We start from the raw sequence: 24,103 nt of genomic DNA on the forward strand, positions 1-24,103 counted from the left end.
AAGGGGGCGGGAGGCGGCAGGCGGGAGGGGGGAGGGTGATGACGCGTGCCTGTGGTTATGACGCGGTCCTGTGAACACCCCCGTCAGTTTGGAGATTCGAGGAAAGGAGACAGTCTGGTATATAGCTAAACACTGCGGAAATCAATCAAAAAAACACTCTGGGGACATATATAAAGCACAAATAGCAATGTAAGAAGGTTAAAAGCTCTGAAAAGTCGATTTTGCATGTTATGGGACCTTTAAGTCTTCAATGACTTACAGTCATAAGCACACTCTGGATCTTGTTCTAACGTATGGAATAGAGATTAGTGACCTCATTGTCTTCCCTCAAAACCCTATATATATTGTGTCATGGAATTAGACATACACCAGATGCTATTCCTTAACACATAGAGAACACAATTCAACTTAGAATATGAAACGACACAGAAGTGTCAGACATTTGTATGGCAAGCTTGGGAGAAAACGCCGGGACTGTGTCAGCCAGGCTGTTGTAAGCAGCCTGGCTTACCCTCCTGCGTCTCACCTCGTTTTTTCCCATGCTGGTTGGTTTTATTAGATATTCTGGAATAGGCGGGTCACATTTCTCATTGGTCAGCCTCACATCAAGGCACTTGGTATTTTTCCGTAGAGATCAAGCCTTGGGTAAACATTACCCAAACTCCTCTGGGCTGTCACCCCCCCTCCTGGCGAAACATTCTTTGGCCCATCTTTACGACCCCTTCACAAATGCAGTTTGTCACACACCCGTTCTTCTCTTAGACTAATGATGCAGATAATATATCACTATTATGCAGATAAAATATATCACAGAAATATACTCATATATTCACATTTTATCACATATTGTCAGATCATTTCATAATTACCTATCAGTTTATTCTTAAAGATGATCCAGAAGAATAAAGTTATAATGAAAAGGACAATATCCGAAAAATCGATCTCAAAGTTCAAAGAAATAATAGAGCTAATATTCAGTGACATATCATTTGATCATGTCATGTGATCCTGCTGAGAACAGCTTTAGTCCAGGGGAAGTGACTAATCTGTCCACTTGACCATGAATTCTCTGAAGTCTGCTTCGTTAAAACAGAAGGTCATTAGGCCAAAGCGCCTCCCCATGGTACAACAAAGAACTGCGTTCACATAAACAGAGTTAGAACATGATAAAGACCCTTTGGCCACTCCCACACAGAATAATCTCTAAAAGCTACTGTCCTATCAGCAGGCTCTGTGTAAGGCCCAAACCATCCATCCATCCATCCATTTTTCGCTTGTTCCCTTTCGGGGTTGCGGGTGACTGGAGCCTATTCCAGTGACTTCGGGCCTTAGGTGGGGTACAACCTGGACAGTGGCCAACTCGTCGCAGGGCAGACACAGAGACATAGACATTACAGACAACCATTCACTCTCACATTCATTCACAAGGGCCAATTTAGAGTCACCAATTTTGCCTAATACATGCATGTCTTTGGACGGTGGGAGGAAGCCGGAGAACCCGGAGACCAGATACTATTAAAATCTAATAGAGGTCAACTAAAGTAACACGCTGTAGCCATGGTAACAAACTGTCACAGCACAGTAGAGCCCTCACTCCCAGCTACTCTCAGCTCTGATGATTTCCTCCTATTTTTTTATCAAATAAAATAAAAACAATCAGAGATAAATGAGATGAAATTACTCCCACTATTATCCCTGAACAAGCCCAAGTAGTAAAACTAGTGTCTCATATAAATCCATCAGTAAATTTAGAAAGGTTCACAGCTGTTGATCAAGAGAGATAACTTCAGCCATTATGTCCTCTAAAAGCTCAACTTATGTCCTAGACCTGATTCCAAGCTCCTCAAAGACATTCTCCCCATAATTATACACTCTATTCTTAATATAATAAATACTTCAGTAGAAAGTGGCTATGTTCCACAGTCCTTCAAACATGCAGTCATTAAACCTCTTCTGAAAAAGCCTGACCTCGATCCAGACCTATTGGTAAACTACAGACCTATTTCAAATCTTCCCTTTGTCTCTAAAATCCTTGAAAAAGTTGTGGTTAAACAGCTTTTTCGCCCCCTACAGGACAATCACTTATTTGAAATTTTCCAGTCAGCCTTCAGAGCCCACCACAGCAGGGTTCAGAGCCCACCACAGCAGGGTTCAGAGCCCACCACAGCAGGGTTCAGAGCCCACCACAGCAGGGTTCAGAGCCCACCACAGCAGGGTTCAGAGCCTACCACAGCAGGGTTCAGAGCCCTCCACAGCAGGGTTCAGAGCCCATCACAGCAGGGTTCAGCTGCAGACGATGGACTGGTCTCACTCCTGGTTCTGACGTTTGACACCATCGACCACAACATTTTACTGCAGAGGTTAGAATGTGATGTAGGTGTCAGAGGCCCCGCCCTCAGCTGCTTTACATCCTATTTATCTAATAGGTACCAGTTTGTTCATGTAAACCAGAGCTCCTCCCCTTGTTCTAAAGTAACTTACTCAGGCCTCAGGGGTCAGTAGAGTCCAGTTCTATTTCCTCTTTATATGCTGCCGTTAGAAAGCATGGCATTAACTTCCACTGCTCTGCAGATGACACTCAGCTGTATTTATCAATGAAACCTGATCAGAGCGATCAAGTAGACAGACTTAGTGCTTGTGTGAAGGAGATAAAAACCTGGATGGCACTTAATTATCTGCTTCTAAACCCTGAACAAACCGAGGTCATTGTGCTGGTCCTAAACATGTACGAGACGCTTTATCTCAGCAGATAGTCACACTGGACAATGTCAGTGTAGCCTCCAGTTCTACTGTAAGAAACCTCAGAGTCTTATTTGACCAGGAGCTCTCATTTAAAGCTCATATAAATCAAGCCTGTAAAACAGACTATTTCCATCTGCATAATATAGATAAAATCAGAAGAATCCGGCCTAAAAGCGATGCTGAAAAACGTATCTATGCATTTGTAACGTCTAGATTAGACTGTAACTCCTGCTCACAACGTGTCCTAAAAGCTCCATAAAAAGCTTTCAACTGGTTCAATAGGCAGCAGCAAGATTACTAACAGGAACTAAAAGAAGAGAGCACATAAAGCCGGTGCTGGAGTCTCTTCACTGGCTCCTGTCCAGTTTAGAATCTCATTTAAACTCCTCCTCCTGACTTACAAAGCCATAAATGACATGACCCCATCCTACCTCAAAGATGCTATGGAACCATACCATCCAAACAGACCTCTTCGCTCTCAAAATGCTGGTCCCATGAGTCTCTAAAAGCACAGTAGGAGGTAGAGTGTTTAGCACCAAGCTCCTGTGTTATGGAATCAGCTCCTGTCCATGTTAAAGAGGCCAACACAGTCTCTTCATTTAAGACCAGGCTTAAAACATTCCTCTTTGAAATAGCTTATGGTCAGGCCAGTTGGGAACAGAAATATAAACATACAGTTTCAGCTCCGCTGCCCTAGGAGCAACTATGGGGGAAGTATGGCAGCTTGAGCTCTATCTTCTGATAAACACTTCTTATTCTATCAAACTATAAATCATATTTAATTTAACTTGCAATCTATTCTGCATTTTAAGGACAATATATTTGTTACACTCTGATACACTGCCCCAAATTTAACTCCCCCGAACATGAACCCAATGATGATTCGGTGCAACATACAACAATGAAAAAGAATAAATAAAAGCAAGTGTGCAATAGGCGAACTCAAGGTTATACTTCAGAACATTTATTGAAGGGAGCAGATATTGGGACGAGAAGGTTTGGTTTACATAGTGTGTGTGTGTGTGTGTGTGTGTGTGTGTGTGTGTGTGTGTGTGAGAGAGAGAGAAAGAAAGACAATAAATATCTGTTAGAAAGCAGTGACAAACTGGTTGCATTCAGTTACATAAGTATGAGGGTTCGGGTTAGTGTATGGTTTCTCTCCTGTGTGAGTTCTCATGTGTCCATGTGGGTTCCTCACAGAGTTCCTCAGAAGAACTCGTCATGTTACAGTTTGTGTCGGCCTTTTCTCATGTGAACATTCAGAGTTCCTTTTTGAGTAAATGTTTTCATACACACTGAACAGCTGTAAGGTCTCTCCCCTGTGTGAGTTTTCAGATGTCTTTTCAGATGCTCCGTTCGGCCAAACGTTTTCATACACACTGGGCAACTGTAAGGTCTCTCTTCAGTGTGTATTATCACATGTCTGTCTAAATTCACTTTTCGAGTAAACGTTTTCTTACAGGTTGAACAACTGAAAGGTCTCTCGCCAGTGTGACATCTCCCATGTATATTCAGATGGTGCATTCGGACGTAGGTTTTCTTACAAACCGAACAACTGTAAGGTTTTTCACCAGTGTGGATTTTCATGTGTGCTTGGAAATTACTCATTAGAGAGAATGTTTTCTTACAAACTGAGCAGCTGTAAGGTCTCTCTCCTGTGTGTACTCTCATATGATGAGCCAAATACATTTGTTGAGTAAATGGTTTCTTACAAACTGTACAACTGTAAGGTTTCTCTCCAGTGTGAATCCTGTTGTGTATTTTTAGCTTCTGTTTAGTCTTAAATCTCTTCTGACAAACAGAGCATTCATGTTTAGTGTCCCACCCTCCAACGTCTGCTCCTCCTCCTCCCCCTCCTCCTGCTGCTGCTCCTCTTCCTCCTCCTCCTCCTGCTCCAGTCTCTGAGCCGTGTCCCTCTGTGACAGTGGCTCTGCTTTCTGCTCCACACTTGTATTTGCTGAATAGACCCGAGTTGTGTGCAGCTGTACTTGTGTCTTTTATCTGGACTTGGTTGTAGTGGTCTCCATCAGCCTCTGTCTCCATCTGTGCAGTTGAACTGCTGGCTGGAGGTTCCCAGTCTTCATCATTGTCAGTTTGTTCCTCAGTCTGTGAGTGTAAATGTCCATGTGGGTCTAAGCTGATGTCTGCTCCTGCTCCTCCACAGTGCTCTCCCTGTGTCAACTCTCTGTGCTCAGTTTGTCTTTGTTGAAGCAGTGAGGACTGCTCTTCACTCTTCACACACACAGCAGTGAACTCTGAGAGATGCTCTTCCTCCTGTTTCAGCAAATGTTCCTCTGGTTCCTCTTTAATCTGTGCAGTCTCTAGGGTTTCCTCACTCACAGGATCAGGACTGCACCAGTCGGTCTGAGCACCTGCAGGAGAGAAGGAGAAATATGTTCATCACAATAACTTTAGATAAATCATTTGCTCCCACCAACCAAAAGGAAAACAGACCAGTCCACTTGTTTGGTGGACACTTCAGTGTGAATGTGGTGAATGTTTGGTGCTGGTCAGAGGCCGAAGGGTCAGATCTGAATACTCCTGAGACACAGGACCAGCTTAAACTTAACAAGGCCAAAGACACAGAGATCATGGACAGTGATGATGTGAACACGTGTTCTCTACATGTTTTGCTGCGTTCATATTTTACCACAAATATCTGGTTATTGTGCCAAAAATTTTAACAATAGGAGAATAATTCTGATTAGTGTTTGGTCTATTAGCCCGTTTTGAATGTTATTCAAATACATATAAAAGGTAATTGGCCTTGTAGTAATAGTTTTTGTAAAACTCTTTATTAATAATATTAAAACGTAAATAAATTGTCGATTAATTGTTTGCGTGAGGCATGTTCCTGGTCGATGTCTTTGGTTAGCTCCAGCTCTTTTGTTACACATGAGTCAAACGTAGAGTCCTTCACCTGGACTCGGTCAGATGTTTCACCTGGACTCGGTCAGATGTTCCCCTGGACCCGGTCTGATGTTTCCTCAGTACACGTGGGTCAGCCGCGTAAAGCGTCACGTGAGGCTTTGTGCTGAGCTTTCATTGGTTCACGAGGCTTCACTTTATAAGATCTTCCTCCCGCTGTCTTTGCGCCACTCTAAGAGATAAAAAACGTGCCATGAGCTGAGACTCACCTTCTGCTCTGAGGCTCAGAACCTCCTCCAGGAGCTGCTGGTTCCTCTGGTTCTCCTCTTTGGAGCGACACAGTTCCTCCTCATACTCCGCTATTGTTCTTTCAACCAGCGCAAAGATCTCTTCCGCAGCCGCAGTCAGACGCGCGTTCACCAGAGCTCTCAGCGCCAAACTCCTTTCACACATTTTAAACACTGTTTCACAGCTTTAGCTTTAGCTTTAGCTCAGCGCCGCCGTGTCGGACGTTCGCTCTAGATCCCGCCCACATTTCCGCCCTTTCAAAGTAAAATACATTCGTTCGAACTTCTATCTTTGGTTGGATTGTGTCTGTCATCAAACACAAACATGGTTTTATACATTTATTCCAGCTGTATTTTAAAGTGTTTATTTGGTTATTTTAAAGTGGCTTGAAAATGTGTTACAAACCAACATATTTAGCTTTTTGCATATAATACTGTAAGAAAAATATAGCATTGTATTATTAACTAGGAGCTTTTAAAAAGTCAATTCACATCATTCAAATCAAAAAATAAAATGGTTCACTCAAATCATTCAAAACTGGTTATATAAAAACAAAATAATCTTCATACGAGCTGATACGTTCTGCTTCTGTCTGACCGAGAAAACACTGAAAGTGTGTTTTGTCTCAGATCAAATAAATACATTCCATATATATATATATATATATATATATATATATATATATATATATATATATATATATATATATATATATATATATATACATATATATATATACAGAAAACTCTTTCTCACCCTCCGTGGGTGGTCTCTCTATTCCTCCCCCTTTAAGCTCGGGTCCTCTACCAGAGGCCCCTGGGAGCTTGAGGGTTCTTCAGTATTTAGTCTTATGCTAGCTATTTTTACTTTACTTTATTTTATTATTATTTTATTTTTAGCTTTATCTTTTTTTTTTTTCTCCATTCCTATTAAGACATGAGAGGAGTTTTGTTAATAAGAGTTTTTTGTTTTGTTTATAAGAGTTCTTCTATTAAGAGTGTTTTTTTTTTTTTTTCAAACTTCCTATGAGTTATCTGTCCTTTCCCCCTGTATCTACTGCGTTGTAACACCGAAATTTCCCGATGTGTGGACAATAATGGATTATCTTATCTAATCTTAGTATCTTTGCTGTTCCTGCACTTTTTTAGACTGAGATTTCCGATGTTTTTCCTGGATCTGCCCAAGTCATTCCTCCAGTTTGGGGGCCATTCCTCCAGTTTGGGGGTCACTACCCCAAGTGCTCCGATCACTACGGGCACCACCAATACCTTCACGCTCCAGGCCTTCTCCAGCTCCTCTCTGAGGCCTTTGGATTTCTCTAGTTTCTCATGTTCCTTTTTCCGGATGTTTCCATCTCATGTACTGCAATGTCCACCACCACGGCTTTCATCTGACCCTTGAGACCACCACTATGTCCAACACCACGGCTTTCCTCTGACCCTTGAGACCACCACTATGTCCAACACCACGGCTTTCCTCTGACCCTTGAGACCACCACTATGTCCAACACCACAGCTTTCCTCTGACCCTTGAGACCACCACGGCTTTCCTCTGACCCTTGAGACCACCACTATGTCCGGTTGGTTCCATTACCATTCGGTCTGTCTGTATCTGGAAGTCCCATAGGACCTTGGCTCAGTCGTTCTCCACCACCTTTGGAGGTTTTTCCCACTTTGTCCTTGGGGTCTCCAGGCCATACTCTGCACAGATGTTTCTGTACACTATGCCAGCCACCTGATGATGGAGCTCCATGTGTGCTGTCCCTGCAGCATCTGCACTCTGCAGTTATGTGTGGGTCTCAGGGCCCTTTGCACAGCCTACACCTTGGGTCTTGACTGGTGTGGTAGATCTGAAAAATACTTGCCGTACACGTTTTCTTACAAAATGGTCAGTTGTAAAAGCCGTCTCTTTCCTTTGAGTTTTCATGTGTTTAAATTACACTTTTGTAAAGTTTTCTTAAAGATTAAAACAGCTGTAACATTTCTCTCCGTGTGAGTTTCATTTATGTATTTTAAGTTGTTTCCTCAAAAGTTGAACAACTGTAAGTATTATCTACTGTGTTTGCATGTGCTTTTCAGAATCAGAATCAAAAGAGGTTTATTGCCATTGTCAGTGAACAAGAACCCCAGGCTAGATTCAGATGAGTGATTCAGTGCAACATACAACAATGAACAAGAATAAAGGCAAGTGTGCAATGCTGTGTGCAGAAGGAACAGGCAAACTCAAGGTTACACTTCAGAACATTTATTGAAGGGAGCAGATATTGTGTGTCTGTGCGTGCATGCGTGTGTGTGTGAGAAAGAAAGACAATAAATATCTGTTAGAAAGCAGCGACAAACTGGTTGCATTCAGTTACGTAAATATAAATGGCCTGACCACAGGTGGGAGCCCTAAGCTTACACATAAACCTGAACTCTTTCCAAAAACTTGTTAAAAAAATAAGGGTAAACTGCATCCTTTGCTTGATGAGGGAGCTTCCCTCAAAATGAACTGGAAGGTCTCTCTTCCGTGTGGCTTTTCAAATGGCGTTTAAGATGCCACTTTTGGGCAAATGTTTTCTTACAAACTGAACAACTGTAGGGTTTCTCTCCTGTGTGAGTTCTCATGTGTTTATTGAGATTACCCTTGAGGTTAAATGTTTTCGTACAGATGTCACAGCTTAAACGTTTCTCTGCAGTGTGGATTCTCATATGAACGTTTAGATTACTTTTTATGACAAAGGTTTTGTTACAAACTGAACAGCCATAAGGTCTTTCCCCTGTGTGAAGTCGCACATGATAATCTAAAGTACTTTGTCGTGCAAATCCTTTCTTACAAAATGAACAACTGTAAGGTTTCTCTCCTGTGTGAGTTCTAATGTGTCTTTCTAAGGTTTTTTTAAATGAAAATCTCTTCTCACAAACGGAGCATTCATGTTTCTTGTATCCTCCTCCTCCTCCTCCTGCTTTTCCTCCTCCTACTTCTGCTCCAGTCCCTGAGCCGTGTCCCTCTGTGACAGTGGCTCTGCTCTCTGCTCCACACTTGTATTTGCTGAATAGAGCCGAGTTGTGTGCAGCTGTACTTGTGTCTTTTATCTGGACTTGGTTGTAGTGGTCTCCATCAGCCTCTGTCTCCATCTGTGCAGTTGAACTGCTGGCTTGAGGTTCCCAGTCTTCATCATTGTCAGTTTGTTCCTCAGTCTGTGAGTGTAAATGTCCATGTGGGTCTAAGCTGATGTCTGCTCCTGCTCCTCCACAGTGCTCTCTCTGTGTCAACTCTCTGTGCTCAGGTTGTCTTTGTTGAAGCAGTGAGGACTGCTCTTCACTCTTCACACACACAGCAGTGAACTCTGGGAGCTGCTCTTCCTCCTGTTTCAGCAAATGTTCCTCTGGTTCCTCCTTAATCTGTGCAGTCTCTGGAGTTTCCTCACTCACAAGATCAGGACTGCACCAGTCGGTCTGAACACCTGCAGGAAAGAAGGAGAAATATATTTATCACAATAACTTTAGATGAATCATTTGCTCCCACCAACCAAAAGGAAAACAGACCAGTCCACTTGTTTGGTGGACACTTCTGTGTGAATGTGGTGAGTGTTTGGTGCTGGTCAGAGGCCGAAGGATCAGATCTGAAGGGTCAGATCTGAAGCCTCCTGAGACACAGGACCAGCTTAAACTTAACAAGCCCAAAGACAATCTTCCACCAATGTAAACAACTCCATCTCTGCTGTTTGATATAAATGGCCTTTCACACCCAAGTGGACTTTCTCAGTTGTTTGTGAGCTATATTTTTTATGACTGTCATGGAATCAGACAAACACCAATGCTATTCCGTAACACATTGAGAACACAATTCAACTTAGAATATGAAACGACACAGAAATATCAGACATTTGTGTGGCAAGCTTGGGAGAAAACGCGGGGCTGATCACGCAAGCTGTTGTAAGCAGCCTGCGTGATCCTCCTGCGTCTCACCTCGTTTTTTCCCATGCTGGTTGGTTTTATTAGATATTCTGGAATAGGCGATCACATTTCTCATTGGTCAGCTTCACATCAAGGCACTTGGTATTTTTCCGTAGAGATAAAGCCTGCAAGGGGGGGTGCAACTCCCCCCCTGGGGCAACATTCTTTGGCCCATCTTTATGATACCTTCATAAATGCAGTTTGTCACACACCCGTTTTTCTCTTAGACTAATGATGCAGATAAAATATCACTATTATGCAGATAAAATACATCACAGAAATATAATCATATATTCACATTTTATCACAATGACCCACAGTAAATGACCTGGTCCCTGAGCAGCATTCAACAGCCAATAACGTGTCACTACAGTATCTAATCAAACATACATTTGTGTGGCTCAGTGGTCGAGTGGAACGTGCTAATGCCACGCTTCATGTGACAGCTTCTGGACAACTTTCTCTCTCTCGTCCTCATTTAACGCTGCACTAATAAAGCTCAAGGCCCAAACATCCTGGAGAAAATGTGTTCAAAATAAAGTGTCAGTGGCGATGAACTGTTCCAGTCGCACAGTGTGTTGGACAAGACAGGCAGCTGAAAGTCCACGGCTCCAGTGGGAAACAGCCAGCCGCAAGCTAACAAGGCGACAGGCCTGTTGCGGCAGATCACTGCCCCTCCCCCACAGCAGGACAGAGATCCGTGTGGAACCTCAGGTCTTCCCCTTGCATGAAGAAGACAAGGCGATATCTATTCCAGAAAAGACTGTTTCTTTATCTTCAATAAAAAAAAATATCTAAATCTCTGAAGCAAATTTAGACACTCAGACCTCAGAGATCCTGCTCTACATTTGTAGATTTGGAGGAAAGATGTAAAAAACACAGTTGGCGGTTCAATTGATGGAACTGAACATAAAATTGCTGCAGATGATATTCTATTGTATTTGATGTGATTTGAATGTGATGCATTTCACAGTGAATTACAGAAGTCCAGACGTGTGGAGATAAAAGCACAGATCACCCGCTCCAGGGCGCTAAAAGATAAAACCCATTTGAGTCTAGATAAAAGCCAGAGGTGATAAAAAAACTAGCTATAACCACGGCATGTATCTTCTAATCAAGCTTAAAATCTCCATCAATGATGACGCTGAGGTTGGAGGCTGTGGACCTGATGTAGGTTTGGAGAGACCCCAAGACCAAGTCAAAATCAACTGCTTTGTTTGGCTTCAAAACAACCATTTCCGTTTTTGACTCTTTCAGTTGAAGGAAATTCATCGCCAACAAAGTCTTGATATCATCCAGACATTTCAGGAGGGAACTATTTATTACAGGCAGATCGACTTGGGAATCGTCCACATAAAAGTGATATAATATTCTGTGTTTTCTAACAGAGAATAAAAGAATGTGTTTTAGAATAGATGGTGTGAATCCACATTTACTTTGATCAGCAGTAACTCATGACGTTCATAAACCAGCACGTGATCTATGGTCCTCATGACACATGAAAACAATAAAGAACATCCATAACTGGAGGACCAGCCACGCCCACCAAAGCTCACCAGACATTGACCAGTGGTCACTGATGACCGCTCCGCACTTTGGACTCATTTAGATACAACAGGAAAATAATGCACAATATTATGTTCCTTCTGTTTTATTTCTAACATTTAAACAGTTACAAACAGTTGGACATAAACAGGCCACAGAGAGTTCATTATAAAACTCACCTTCTGCTCTGAGGCTCAGAACCGAGTCCAGGAGCTGCTGGTTCCTCTGGTTCTCCTCTTTGGAGCGACACAGTTCCTCCTCATACTCCACTATTGTTCTTTCAACCAGCGCAAAGATCTCTTCCGCAGCCGCAGTCAGACGCGCGTTCACCAGAGCTCTCAGCGCCAAACTCCTTTCACACATTTTTCTTCTTCTTCTTCGTTTGACGAGTGGCTCTCAGCAGATTAGCTGCATTCCTATAATACACTTTAGTTTCTAGCTTTAGCTCGAGCTTAGCACCGCTGTATCGCACCTCATAAGACTTCCGCTCTAAATCCCGCCCACAGTTCCGCCCCTTCAGAGTAAAAGACTTTTTGAACTTTCTTTGGTTGTATTGTGTCGGTTCGTCAAACACATAAATGGTTTTATACATTTATTACAGCTTATTTTAATAATTTCACAGTGCCTGAAACATGTTTTAAACATATTTAGCTTCTTGCAGTCTAAATATCAAAAATGTTCTATGCTTATTCATTTCATTGGCCTACATTTCATTTTTATTCTTTAACATCTGTACAGTGTTCAACAGGAAAGAAAAGGCAGCAGTAGAAAACAACGAGCATCAAATTACAACTAAAGGAGTTATTTAAATAAGGGACCGTCTATGTTGGGCTTTATGCAGGCAACTAAATAGATGTTCAAACAAAAGAAGAAGGTCACGTCCCCCGCACAGGTCACGTCCCCCGCACAGGTCACGTCCCCCGCACAGGTCACGTCCCCCGCACAGGTCACGTCCCCCGCACAGGTCACGTCCCCCGCACAGGTCACGTCCCCCGCACAGGTCACGTCCCCCGCACAGGTCACGTCCCCCGCACAGGTCACGTCCCCCGCACAGGTCACGTCCCCCGCACAGGTCACGTCCCCCGCACAGGTCACGTCCCCCGCACAGGTCACGTCCCGCACAGGTCACGTCCCGCACAGGTCACGTCCCGCACAGGTCACGTCCCGCACAGGTCACATTTACTGCAGCCGGTGCATCCATCTGTGCAGCAGGGTCTTTTATCTAGACTTGGTTGTCGTGGTCTCCATCTGTGCAGTTTAACTTTTGGCTGAAGTTCCCAGTCTTCATCACTGTCAGTGTAAGAAGAGTTCTCAGTGTGTTCCTCAGTGTCAGAGTGTAAATCCTTTCCTCTTTTGTGCTGGCGTTTCTTTCTGGTCGGTCGTTGTTGGAGCAGTGAAGAGTCGTTGACGCTTTGGCTGCGAGTCTTTATAACTGCCTTTTCACGAACTGGACAGCTGAAGGGTTTGTCTGCTGACAGTTCAGTTGTCTTGTTTCCGTCACACAGTGAAAATACATCACTAATCATAATGTTCTTTGAGCTCTTTTCCTCTGGTTCCTCTTGAATCTGTGGAGTCTCACTGGGCTCAGGGCTGAAGACCTTCTGAACACCTGCAGGAGAGAAGGAGAAACATCAAATTAAGACAATGAATGTTCCATATTGAACACAGGCGACTGACTGTTGTGTTGCTGTTGCCGACCAACATTTGCGGCATTAGCGAAGCCCACAAGTTGAGCTCTGTCCCACTGTAAAAAGTTATTTTCTCAATACGCCTGTAAAATGATTAACTGTACATTATGCTGACAGTGTAAACGCAGTCGCTTCTTTAGTCTTTGCTCAAGGCAGATGTTTAATGTGTGGATTGAGACTTATTTATTAGGATTCTAAATATGATGAGGTGCCGTTTGAAGCTCTGCACCAAGAGAGGACCGTTTTCTCCTGATCTACAAGACTCAAGCCAAAACCACCTGTGTCTGCGGGACAGAGACGGTCGGGACAGGGACGGTCAGGACATGGACAGGTCGGGACGGGGACAGGTCGGGACGGAGATGGTCGGGACAGGGACGTGGACAGTAGTTCTCCCACATGTCAATCATTCCCTGCGTGCTACTGCACACCTGCAGCCTCGTTCCCATAACAGCACGTTTCCCTGGCTGCACATGCGTGGTTGTTATACGGGTGTGTGTTTAGTGAGTTCCTTCAGTTACGGGACAAACATGACACAGAGAAAGACTCAGAGCTCAGAAGAGACGGAAATCTGTGGAGACGAGAGATGATGCAATCGAGCTAATAAACAAACGCACGTGTAGAGGCGGAGCTATTGCTGCTCATGCACGAGGTTTGATGGGAGGCGGAGTCTTGTAAACAACAGGAGGGTGGGGCGGTGGGGAAGGGGTGAGTTAAAAACAGTCGCTTGAGTTCTCAACTCAGCAAAAAAAATCCTCTTTTTCCTTTAAGTAACCGAGAAGCAGAAGCTTCTTATCGCGTCGTTTGTGGCAGAAGGTCCAGACACAGAGGTCAGAGATCACCTGCATCGTCTGAGTCACTGTGAGGAATAAGACACGAGGACATTCCTATTACTTATGGAGGCTTGATTTTACTTGAATACTTTACATTTAACACTTTAAAATAAGGGGCGGATCAAGTGTTGTTGCTTGCGTGGCCTTTGAGTTTGTCGTTTCCCGTTTCAGGACTTCAGGACACGCCCTACCTACCTTCAGGACACACCTGCCCTACCTACCTTCAGGACACACCTGCCCTACCTACCTTCAGGACACGCCCGCCCTACCTTCGGGACACGCCCGCCCTACCTTCAGGACACATCCGCCCGCCCTACCTTCAGGACACATCCGCCCGCCCTACCTTCAGGACATGCCCACCCTACCTTCAGGACACGCCTGCCCTACCTTCAAGACACGCCCGCCCTACCTTTAGAGGCAGAGTCAGTCAGGCTGTTCTCGTGGAGCTCAGGGAAAACCATCTCATCCATGTTTCCCGGGCGACACTTGCTTGATATTTTCTGGAAAACTAAAGAACAGTTTATTACAAACTCGTCAAAGAAAGAGTTCTCAAAATTAAACAGATGCATCTTTGAAAAACATTCTCCAAACAAAGACTTACTGTTGACGACTCCCTCAAAAGACTCTTTCAGACGGCTCTGGAGATTTACAGGAAGCTGGAAATCGAGGCTGGATTTGACTTCAGTCCAGAGACGTCCCTCGTGCTCCTTAGCCAGAAGAAGAACAGGATAATAACCCAGGCGGGAAAATCTGTCCAACTGAAAGAAGAACGAACGTGAACTTGAGTGCAGATGATAAAACTCAATCTTTTGACTGACGAGAGCATCTTTATCTCAACTACAACTCAACAATGTCCCTTTTCCAAACGTGTCTGCTGCTGACCTGCTGAAGCGCTCTGTCATGTTCTTTAGTTGAGCTGTTCCTTCTTTTTCTGGTTTGCTGATCCTCCTTGGCCTTGGAGAAAGCTTTCTTGGAGTCCATCGGGCTCTTCTTCTGGGGCTGTGCGTTGCCACAGTGAGGGCATCTTTTACAGGCCACCCAGATCTTAGTCTTGCAGGTGATGCAGAACTTCTTTGAGGATCCAGGCCTCTCTTCAGAACACAAATGTAATGATTAGGTCTAGAACACTTTTAACAAACCACGACAGAGCGACCACATGCTCTATCAAATATGTTCCTATTTTAGTCAGATTAAAGTGAAAGGCAATATCTAATAGCAACTTATCAGGTCGATCTACGGCTGTTTTACACAGGACTTACTCTGCAGCGAAGACTGAGCTTCACTCTTCACACACACAGCAGTGAACTCTGGGAGCTGCTCTTCCTTCTGCTTCAGCAAATGTTCCTCTGGTTCCTCTTTAATCAGTGAAGTCTCTGGTATTTCTTGCTTCACAAGATCAGGACTGAACGTGTCCGTCTGAACACCTGCAGGAGAGAAGGAGAAACAGAATATATGATTATTAAATGTCAGCTCAGAGTTTGCTGTGGTTCAGTTTCCCTCTCATTGAGTCTTCATATGTGAAGAGCTGAATGCAGCGCTCAGAATAACGGTATCGTACAGTCAGAAAAAGTGGTTTTGATTTGTAGCTTTTGCGATACAAAAATTCTCTGGCTGCCCACAAGTCTGAAGGTTCACCAGGCGGGGAGAGGACGCAGGTAACCAGACCAGTCCTGACCGCCCAAACCAAGACGTGTTGTGTCCAGAGCCGTAAGAGAAGTCATTCTGATACAAACAGCTCATCGTCATGACGAGTCTGGTGGTGATGTGTAACTTGTGGTGAGGAGAGAGCGCGGAGGTCCCAACAACATGTATACAAAGCATTCTGGGAACAGTAAGTCCACCGCTACACACAAAATGTACACTACATTATACGTCTGGAACAACGCGGACACCTAAATAAAGGACCCCGAATTAAGGACCCCGAATTAAGGACCCCGAATTAAGGACCCCGAATTAAGGACCCCGAATTAAGGACCCCGGACCCCGAATTAAGGACCCCGGACCCCGAATTAAGGACCCCGGACCCCGAATTAAGGACCCCGGACCCCGAATTAAGGACCCCAAGATAGCTCCTGCCGAGAGACCCACTTACTACGCGGACTTTAAACTCTGGGCTCAAGTATCAGTCAACTGTGGACGGAGCTTTCACGAAGGCCGGGATCATCAGAAGGTTACCGCGGCGACACTCGGATAATGACGAGATGGATCCGGGATGTGCAGCCTCAACTCTTTTAGTGCAGAAAATATATGAATCTATATGAATTGACCAAAATCTATCTATTGTCATGTCTATCAGTCTATATTTTAGTGTTATTATTCAGTGTTTTGTTGTTTATCGCAAATAAAATATAAAACCATAAAAATGTCTAGTTTGTAAACTTTTTCACTGACAATGGAAATAATTCTGATTCTTATTAAGTATATGGAATGTTTGATCTAAAACTGATTTCTTAAATTACAGATTTTTTATCTGCCAAATGCCAATCATTCTACAACATGTTTATCACAAAACATGCGTAAGTAATGATCAAGTCAGTATTTATGCTGCTTGTATGTGTAACACAGGTGACACTGATGGACACGAAACATAACATCCATTATTTTATACCTGGAAAAACATTCCATTTCCTGGTTTTCTTTCCATTGCATGTATTTTACGTTATTTAGTTTTTCAGGTAGAAACATTTCAAGATATCGCTTCTAAGGCCATCAGACCGGCGGCCCTCAGACAGCTAACAGCTCAAATGTGTTTTAAAGACGACTGAACAACTTTAAAACAGAGAAAAAGTCAATGAACCAAAAATGTGTAAGAATTGCCGCCACATCTGACATTTCTGTCAGCTGTAGGCCCTAGTCAGCTGTAGGTCCCCATCAGCTGTAGGTCCCCATCAGCTGTAGGTCCCTGTTACATTGCGCTTTAGGGAATAAAAGCTTTCAGGGCTGCACGCATTGGCTGCAGTACCAACGGAGTGGCCACTGGGGGAGCTAGTGACACGTTCCAGATATGTTGTTGTTGTTGTTGTTGTTGTTTTATGGCGGTTGGCATCCGAGTGTTGCATTACCGCCAGACTTTATTCCTCAGACTTTGTACGTTCCAGATATAATAGATCCATGGGCTTAACTATAATCCCGCTCTGACGCGCTCCAAACTGGGCGGAGCCTCTCTACTGCTCAGATCAAAGGTTAATGCAGAAAACATCCACGTAAACGCCCCAAATCTGAGAAACAAACACACGCCAGCACGCGCCTCGCCTGACACGCGCGGGGCTTGAGAGAAGAAGCCGCACCTCTTTGCGTGTTCACCATGTCCTCCAGGATGTGTCCCAGTCTGCGCCATCTCCGCCATCTTCCTCTGAAGGATTTCGTCGTCGTTTTGCACTGGCTCAGTTGTTTGCGCTGCTGACGCCAGTTACGCACCATCGACTCATTGACGCCAAGCGCGCGCGCCGCGGCCCGGTTTCCTCCTTTCACGGCCAGTTCGATCGCCTTTAACTTAAAGCCCGCGTCGTACGCTTTTCTCTGCGTGTTCTCCATGTGTCCACAGTGCGCTGCGGGAAGCTCTTCTTCAGCTTGATCTTTCCCCACGTACGTCTCACTTCTGCGTGTGCTGCTAGAGAGCGCCCCCTGGTGGACGTGAGCCAGCACCGCAGGGTCAAAAGTAGTGGCTGAAGTCCTATACGTATTTATCTCTGGTCATACGTCACTTCCTGTGCCACCAGAACGTCCCCGCGCCCTTTAGAGTGAACAGATCAGATCCCGGTGGCACAGAAGCCCCGGATGGAGAAGATGGTGGATGTTTGAATCCCGAGAGAAGGAGAAAAGTGTCACATGACCTGGAGCGTGGATGAGATGGTTGTAGATGTTGGACACCTCTGGTCACTGTGAGGGGGATAAACATCTCTCGACTATTATTTCTCACAGTTTTATCTTATAACGATCCCGATATCGAATTAAAATATACTATAATATAACTTCTCTGTCATGAATGCGGTTCCTGGATCATCAATATTGTGTTGTATTTTGGGCAGAACAATAACATTTTAACCATTTCTCTCTCTCTCTCTGTTAACACTGTTTTCACCCAAAAGGGGGCGTGGCCGTAAAGTACGCCTATGACCAGAGACATCTATGAATTATTTATGATAATTAGTGAAGAGAAAGGACTCTTCCCACTGCTGCAAAAACAAGTCGATTTTAGTTTTGATTAAAGCAAATCTTTGTCTTGACGTCCAACCAGTCTTGACTCAGTGGATTTGAATCGTTTCTTTCTCGGTTCTGAAGATGGACTCAGGAAAGTCACTGCTTTTGGAAGAAATCTCATAAATCTAACTCCACAAATGTTTGTCCTCGTCATTCTCACTTTGGCTCCACAAACTCGTCACATTGATCTTCTGTCCTAAAGTTCTTTCTCTGACACAATCGCGTCTGAATAATGGCTCCATTTTCTGAGCCTGTTTATTTGTGTCGTCAGAGAAGTTGAACTTTGTGCCAGTTTTTGATTCATGCAATAAAACCAGTGATTACAGAGATATGACCCCTCTGACCTTTGACCTCTGACCCTCATCCACAAGCATCAGCTCAGGACACAACGTGATTATGAGCTGAAGGATCTGGACACAGCTCTCAGCAGACTTGTGACTTTTTGATCCCGTGACCCTCTGATCCCGTGACCCTCTGATCGCGTGACCCTCTGATCGCGTGACCCTCTGATCGCGTGACCCTCTGACCGCGTGACCCTCTGACCGCGTGACCCTCTGACCGCGTGACCCTCTGACCGCGTGACCCTCTGACCTGTTTGCATGACCCTCTGACCGCGTGACCTTCTGACCGCGTGACCTTCTGACCGCGTGACCTTCTGATCGCATGACCCTCTGATCGCGTGACCCTGGTTTGCTGACCGCACAGACCAGATCATTAATATTAAGCTCAGTAAGACACGTTTTGACTCATTGTGAACTATATGAGAGAAATGAGTCTTTTGTGTTTGTAAATACAAGTGTTATATTTTTGTTCAGTGTAATAAATGACAAACCAACAGGGGGCGACACAACTCTGTCATCCTGTTTAAAACTACCTTTGATCAAACTGTATGAATCAATACAAAATTAACAAATAAACAGCAAAAACAACTCGTCTCATTGTAAACTCTAAACTCTATATTAACTCGGACATAACTCTATAAATACACAATGGTAACTACATTTTAGACGTGAAACACAAATCTAACAGTTTTCTCTGATTTCCTACAGCTCCAGCATTAGATTCACAGGAGTCACGGCCCGTCTGAAGTGGCCCATAAAGGTTCAACGTCCCAAAGTCTCTTTTCCATTGGCCCTTGGGGTCAAAGGTCGTGTGTTTCTGAGACTCAAACAAACACGTTGAGTCATTCCAGTGTGTGTGTTTGGGGCGTGGCTAAAGCTAGCGTAAACAGGAACAGTTTTGCCTCATTTCTTTGAACTTTTAAAAAAAATAAATGAACTAAAAATGATTATTTCCTGTTTTTGCCTGAGTCTGCGTTCTCTCTGGTCCAATCACCTGGCTGTGCTGTGGAGCTCCTCCCCCTGAGCTTTGGGCCGATACAAACGGGCCGCTGTGGGTCTGAGTTCAGCCCACGAACTCCGGATGAGTCTTCTCCATGTGCAGATTCAAAGAAACTTTATGCATAAACGATTTCAAACAAACTGAGCACCTGTATGGCTTCTCTTTGGTGTGCGTTCTGATATGAGTTTTCAAATGAGCCTTTTGGGTGAAACACTTCTTACAGAACGGACAGCTGTAAGGTTTCTCCCCTGTGTGAACTCGAATGTGAATCTGTAAACTCTGATTGGTCGAGAATCTCTTTTCACAAAACGAGCACTCGTGGACTTTGGCGTGGCCCAGGTACAAAGTCATGTTCTCAGAGGGACTTCTGAAGCCAAACAAGCCCGAGACGTTTGCACCGCTGTCTTTTATCTGGACATGGCTGTAGTGGTTTCCTTCTGGTTCTTTCTGCTCCAGGTGTACCTCTGTGACTCCTCCTCCTTCTGCTCCAGTTCCTGAGCCGTGTCCCTCTGTGACAGTGGCTCTGCTTTCTGCTCCACACTTGTATTTGCTGAATAGACCCGAGTTGTGTGCAGCTGTACTTGTGTCTTTTATCTGGACTTGGTTATCGTGGTCTCCATCAGCCTCTGTCTCCATCTGTGCAGTTGAACTGCTGGCCGGAGGGTCCCAGAACGTTGACCAGACTCGGCCTCCTTCAGTGGACTTCAGCGTGAATGGCTCTGGTGTGCAGTGGGCGGGCTCTCGCGGCGCGGGCTCTCGGGGCGCAGGCTCTCGGGGCGTGTCCTCATGGTGCTGCTGCTCGAGCGCCAACGACTCCACTTCTCCCTTCACACACCCAGGTTGGACAAAGCAGAAATCTTCCGGTTCGTCTTTAATCGATGCGAATTCGACGTGCTTCCCTGTTAAGCGTTGCCCGGCCTCTTCAGGACTCGCCGCTCGAATCTGGACACCTGCAAAAAGATGTTCAGTTATTTAGGAATCACTCCATTTAATCCCAGAGAAGAAATTATATTTGTTTTTTCTCGTGACGTTTGGAGACAGTCTGGAGGTAGACGGCAAAATGTCATTGAAACGTTTGAATAAAATTATACTTCTCTAGTGGTTTCCAGGCACATTTAACCTCACTTGAGTCGTATAATGAACAGTTTCTCTTTGTAAAAGTGTAATTTAAATCTGACAAAAGCTTTATGTGACGATAACAAATGTTCTGAACATTTGTGAATTATTCAGTTTTCCTCATTTTTGTGTTGATCCTTTTAAAACACCAGACTTTGGGATTTATTTCAAGTTTTGAGACGTTCTAGCGGCAGTTTCTCTTTGTTCAGTGGTATTTTCCCCAGATAGAGGCCACTACTGTGTATCAATAAGTCAACGAATAGTTTATGTAGATTAAACGCGGATTAGATGGGACAACAGCAGTATTTAACTTTCATACATCCAACACATAATTACACTGTATAAATCGTGTTTTTTGCATGAGCACTTTGGATCATGGACAGACTTTACACTTAGAGCTTTAAGTCGACTTTGTCTTCGTTCGACCAAGATTGTCTTAAGTCGACTACAGCTCCGCAAGACACGAAACTTGTACTTCTGCACTTACTTCCACTGGGCCACTTATCGCGCACTTTAATCGTGATTAAAACGTGAACGAAACTCTGTGATCGTAATCGACACGAACCTGCTCGAGGCGCCAGGACCTGCGGGCTCAGAACCGAGTCCAGGAGCTGCTGGTTCCTCTGGTTCTCCTCTTTGGATCGACACAGTTCCTCCTCATACTCCGCTATTGTTCTTTCAACCAGCGCAAAGATCTCTTCTGCAGCCGCAGTCAGACGCGCGTTCACCAGAGCTCTCAGCGTGCACCTTTTCTCACTCATCTTCGGGTTTCACAAGCGCGTAGCGGGGTCTTCACGGGGGTTTTCAGCTTCCCGAGCCCGATATTATAATAGATCCATGGACGAGCCTCCGGGAAGTTCCGCATTCTTTGTGATGACGCGTCTGGTCTGCGCAGCTGAAAGAAGCAGCGCCATCTGCCGACGCGGAGGCGACAAAAAAATAATTAACATGAAAAAACAGAACAAAACACGACCAGAGAGAGAATATTTAAATAAAGTAAGATAAGTAGACATCAACTAAACATAAATACAAACAAGATAACTGCATGTTTAAATTAAATTGAACATCCCACTTGGTCCAAAGTCTGTCAAATTTGTCAATTTCAAAATAAAGTATGAATGTAATTTGTTCCATTTGTCGGATGTCTGTTACAATGTCCAAGTCCTTCATGTTTAATAATCATTCTGCGTTTGTACGTTCAGCGTGTCGCATAAAGATTGAAGTTAAAGTAAAAGTACTGAAGGACATGTTTCAAATTGTACTTTTTGAGTAAACAATGATTGTGTAGATTTTTATTGACCATAAAGAGTGAAATGTGGTTATCTGGATTGATTTTTTTTCTCTCAATGTGTGTTTGTGTTTGCTCAAAACCTTCCAGCAGGACGTCATCGTGAACGTGCCAAAATACAACCCCCAAACCACAGAACGCTCCAAATACATTGTCAGTTATGTTTAAGATTGAAAGCATCACCGAGTCACGTTTGTTCATTTAGAAAACTACAATTCCAGGATAAATACAAAACATTTACAAGTCTCAAAAAGGAACAGAAAGAAGTGAAACATTGTCAAATCCCACGAGTTCAAACTTGTAACTAACGACATCCAGCTTCCTTTTCATCTTCTTCTTTGGTGTTTTGATATCTAAGTGTTACATTACCGCCACAATCATGAGAAACGGCCCTTTTGTGGGACACAGAGCACACAAACCTGTCTAAAGACCTACAGTAGACCTACTGTAGACCTAAAATAGGCTTACTATAGACCCACTGTAGACCCATTGTGGAACGACTGTGGAACGACTGTGGAACGACATCTCCGCTGCTCTTTTCAATCAGAATCAGAATCATTTATTAACGTCCGCACAATGGAAAGAATGCTCATCTTCTGCATCAGGTACAGAAAGAGACAATACACAGAACACATGAGTAAACAGACAGGGATTGGTTTAAACGAAGTCTGAATGCTTAAGGGGTCGGGGCTTTCAATAATATCTCCATAGAAACTGTCTTTTTGAGGGGTAGGACCAGTGCACATTCTTTTATATTGATGTAGAACCATTCAGGGTTGTAACAATAGCCCAAATATTGTGGAATCGTATTGTCAAAAGTCTCGCAATAACATTGTGGGCTTCAAAACATCGAATTACAAGCTCCTGTGTTTAAATGCAATGATCTAAAGCTAAATAAACAGTGGGAACTACATAGACCATGATCCATTGCTCCATTCTTGTGCAGACAACATGAAGAAGAGCTGTTGCGAGGCACTTTTATGTTTCAGTTCAGTTCCACGACACTAATGATTCACACTAAAAGCCTGTGACGTCAAAGGAAGGAGAGAAAGAACAATATTTTTTTTAATTTTTCAAAGTCTCTAAAATATCGCAATAAATACTGCGCAGTGAGATTTGGATACAGTTACATCCCTATTTAGGAGTGCGTGAACACAATATACAAATATCAAACGTATCGTCATTAATTTAGTGATACAGCAGCCCACAATATCAATACAGTATTGATATTTATTGCCTTGAGTATTTTGTGGAATCTCATACACGACTCATTTGTTTAGAGAAAAGAACAGATGTAGGAAGTCTCTACTCGGTCACATTTACTTGATTAAATTGACTCACATTTATTCTGTCATTGTAGAAAAAAATTCAGTTGTTTCATCAGGTCTTTAGTTTAGGAAAAGCAAAACGTTTCGACTCTCATCCGAGAGTCATTCTCAATCTGCCAATCAAGACCGGGAACTCAGATATTTATCCTACTCCGAGTAGGCCCACCGGGCGGGACCTCCTGATAAAAGGTGTTTTTTCTTTTGCTTTTGCTTTCAATCAGTCCTTTAATGGGCTATAAGCCTCCTATTGTCCCTGACTCACTCTCTCTCCTCCTGAGTAACTGATTAGCATCCGAATGCCGTGGGCGTCGACCTCTCCGGGGTTTCAAGATTCCATTAGAAACAAGTGGAAGGTTGAAATTCAGATGCTAATCAGTTACACAGGAGGAGAGAGAGTGAGCCAGGGACAATATGATGCTGATAGAAAACAAAGAGGGCTAGTTTCTGGTGAAACCAATAAAACATTTTATCAGGAAGCTCCGCCCAGTGGGCCTGTTCAGAGTAGGATAAATATCCGAGTTCCCGGTCTTGATTCCCAGATTGAGAATGACTCTCGGATGAGAGTTGAAATGTTTCGTTTTTTCATGAATAGTGATGATATATTTTTTGTAACGTCTCCTCCCAGTGAACGTGTTTTGTTATTTATTTTGGCTTCGTATTCTGTGGCTGTAACTTGTCTCAAACGTCTGTCATTTTGAAATCGTTTGAAGACATCGTTCTCGCCTGAAGGACCCTGTGCACCGGTGTCCCTCAGGGGTGTGTCCTCTCCCCCTGGCTGTTCTCACTCTACACCAACGCCCCGACATGTACTCACAATCCTGTATCCGCCCTCAAATATGCCAACAACGCAACAGCAATTGGACTTATTTCTGACACTGATGAACGTCATTATCGTGAGTAGGTGTCGCCCCCTGGTGCCAGCTCCGCAACT

General features: G+C 43.9%; 5 protein-coding genes across 6 annotated transcripts in view; 1 reads left to right on the plus strand and 4 right to left on the minus strand.

Annotated features, from left to right (window-relative positions):
- The window catches only part of LOC140353389 (uncharacterized), a 65,850-nt gene extending 59,728 nt beyond the window's left edge, over positions 1–6,122 (minus strand). Inside the window, exon 1 of the mRNA XM_072437934.1 lies at positions 5,880–6,122. Within this exon, the coding sequence (XP_072294035.1) occupies positions 5,880–6,063 (184 nt within the window). The 5' untranslated portion in view covers positions 6,064–6,122. The remainder of the gene's footprint in view (positions 1–5,879) is intronic.
- Positions 1–24,103, plus strand: part of LOC140353380 (uncharacterized) — a 257,995-nt gene that overhangs the window by 155,885 nt on the left and 78,007 nt on the right. The window lies entirely within an intron of this gene.
- LOC140353385 (uncharacterized) overlaps positions 1–24,103 on the minus strand; it is a 143,458-nt gene that overhangs the window by 116,530 nt on the left and 2,825 nt on the right. The window contains exon 2 of one of the 2 annotated variants that reach the window (XM_072437927.1): positions 3,941–5,114. The exons of the other annotated variant lie outside the window; for it this stretch is intronic. Coding sequence (XP_072294028.1) covers positions 3,967–5,114 — 1,148 coding nt within the window. The 3' untranslated portion in view covers positions 3,941–3,966. Of the gene's footprint in view, positions 1–3,940; positions 5,115–24,103 lie in introns of those variants that run through there. 2 annotated transcript variants of the gene reach the window in all.
- On the minus strand, positions 8,258–21,345 carry LOC140354260 (uncharacterized). The gene is made up of 4 exons (XM_072439209.1): positions 21,122–21,345; positions 19,507–20,390; positions 11,561–11,774; positions 8,258–9,343 (listed from the first exon to the last, which is right to left on the minus strand). The coding sequence occupies exons 1-4, from the start codon at positions 21,315–21,317 to the stop codon at positions 8,379–8,381; spliced, it is 2,259 nt and encodes a 752-aa protein (XP_072295310.1). The 5' UTR covers positions 21,318–21,345; the 3' UTR covers positions 8,258–8,378.
- Positions 12,442–17,452, minus strand: LOC140353386 (uncharacterized). The gene is made up of 6 exons (XM_072437930.1): positions 17,187–17,452; positions 15,159–15,323; positions 14,782–14,990; positions 14,501–14,657; positions 14,309–14,407; positions 12,442–12,990 (listed from the first exon to the last, which is right to left on the minus strand). Exons 1-6 carry the CDS (start codon positions 17,431–17,433, stop codon positions 12,539–12,541), a joined length of 1,329 nt encoding a protein of 442 aa, XP_072294031.1. The 5' UTR covers positions 17,434–17,452; the 3' UTR covers positions 12,442–12,538.

This window comes from Eucyclogobius newberryi, unplaced genomic scaffold (genome assembly GCF_026437365.1).
Source record: "Eucyclogobius newberryi isolate DKJ021-1_F unplaced genomic scaffold, fEucNew1.0.hap1 SCAF_9, whole genome shotgun sequence".
NCBI classification, from domain to species: Eukaryota; Metazoa; Chordata; class Actinopteri; order Gobiiformes; family Gobiidae; genus Eucyclogobius; species Eucyclogobius newberryi.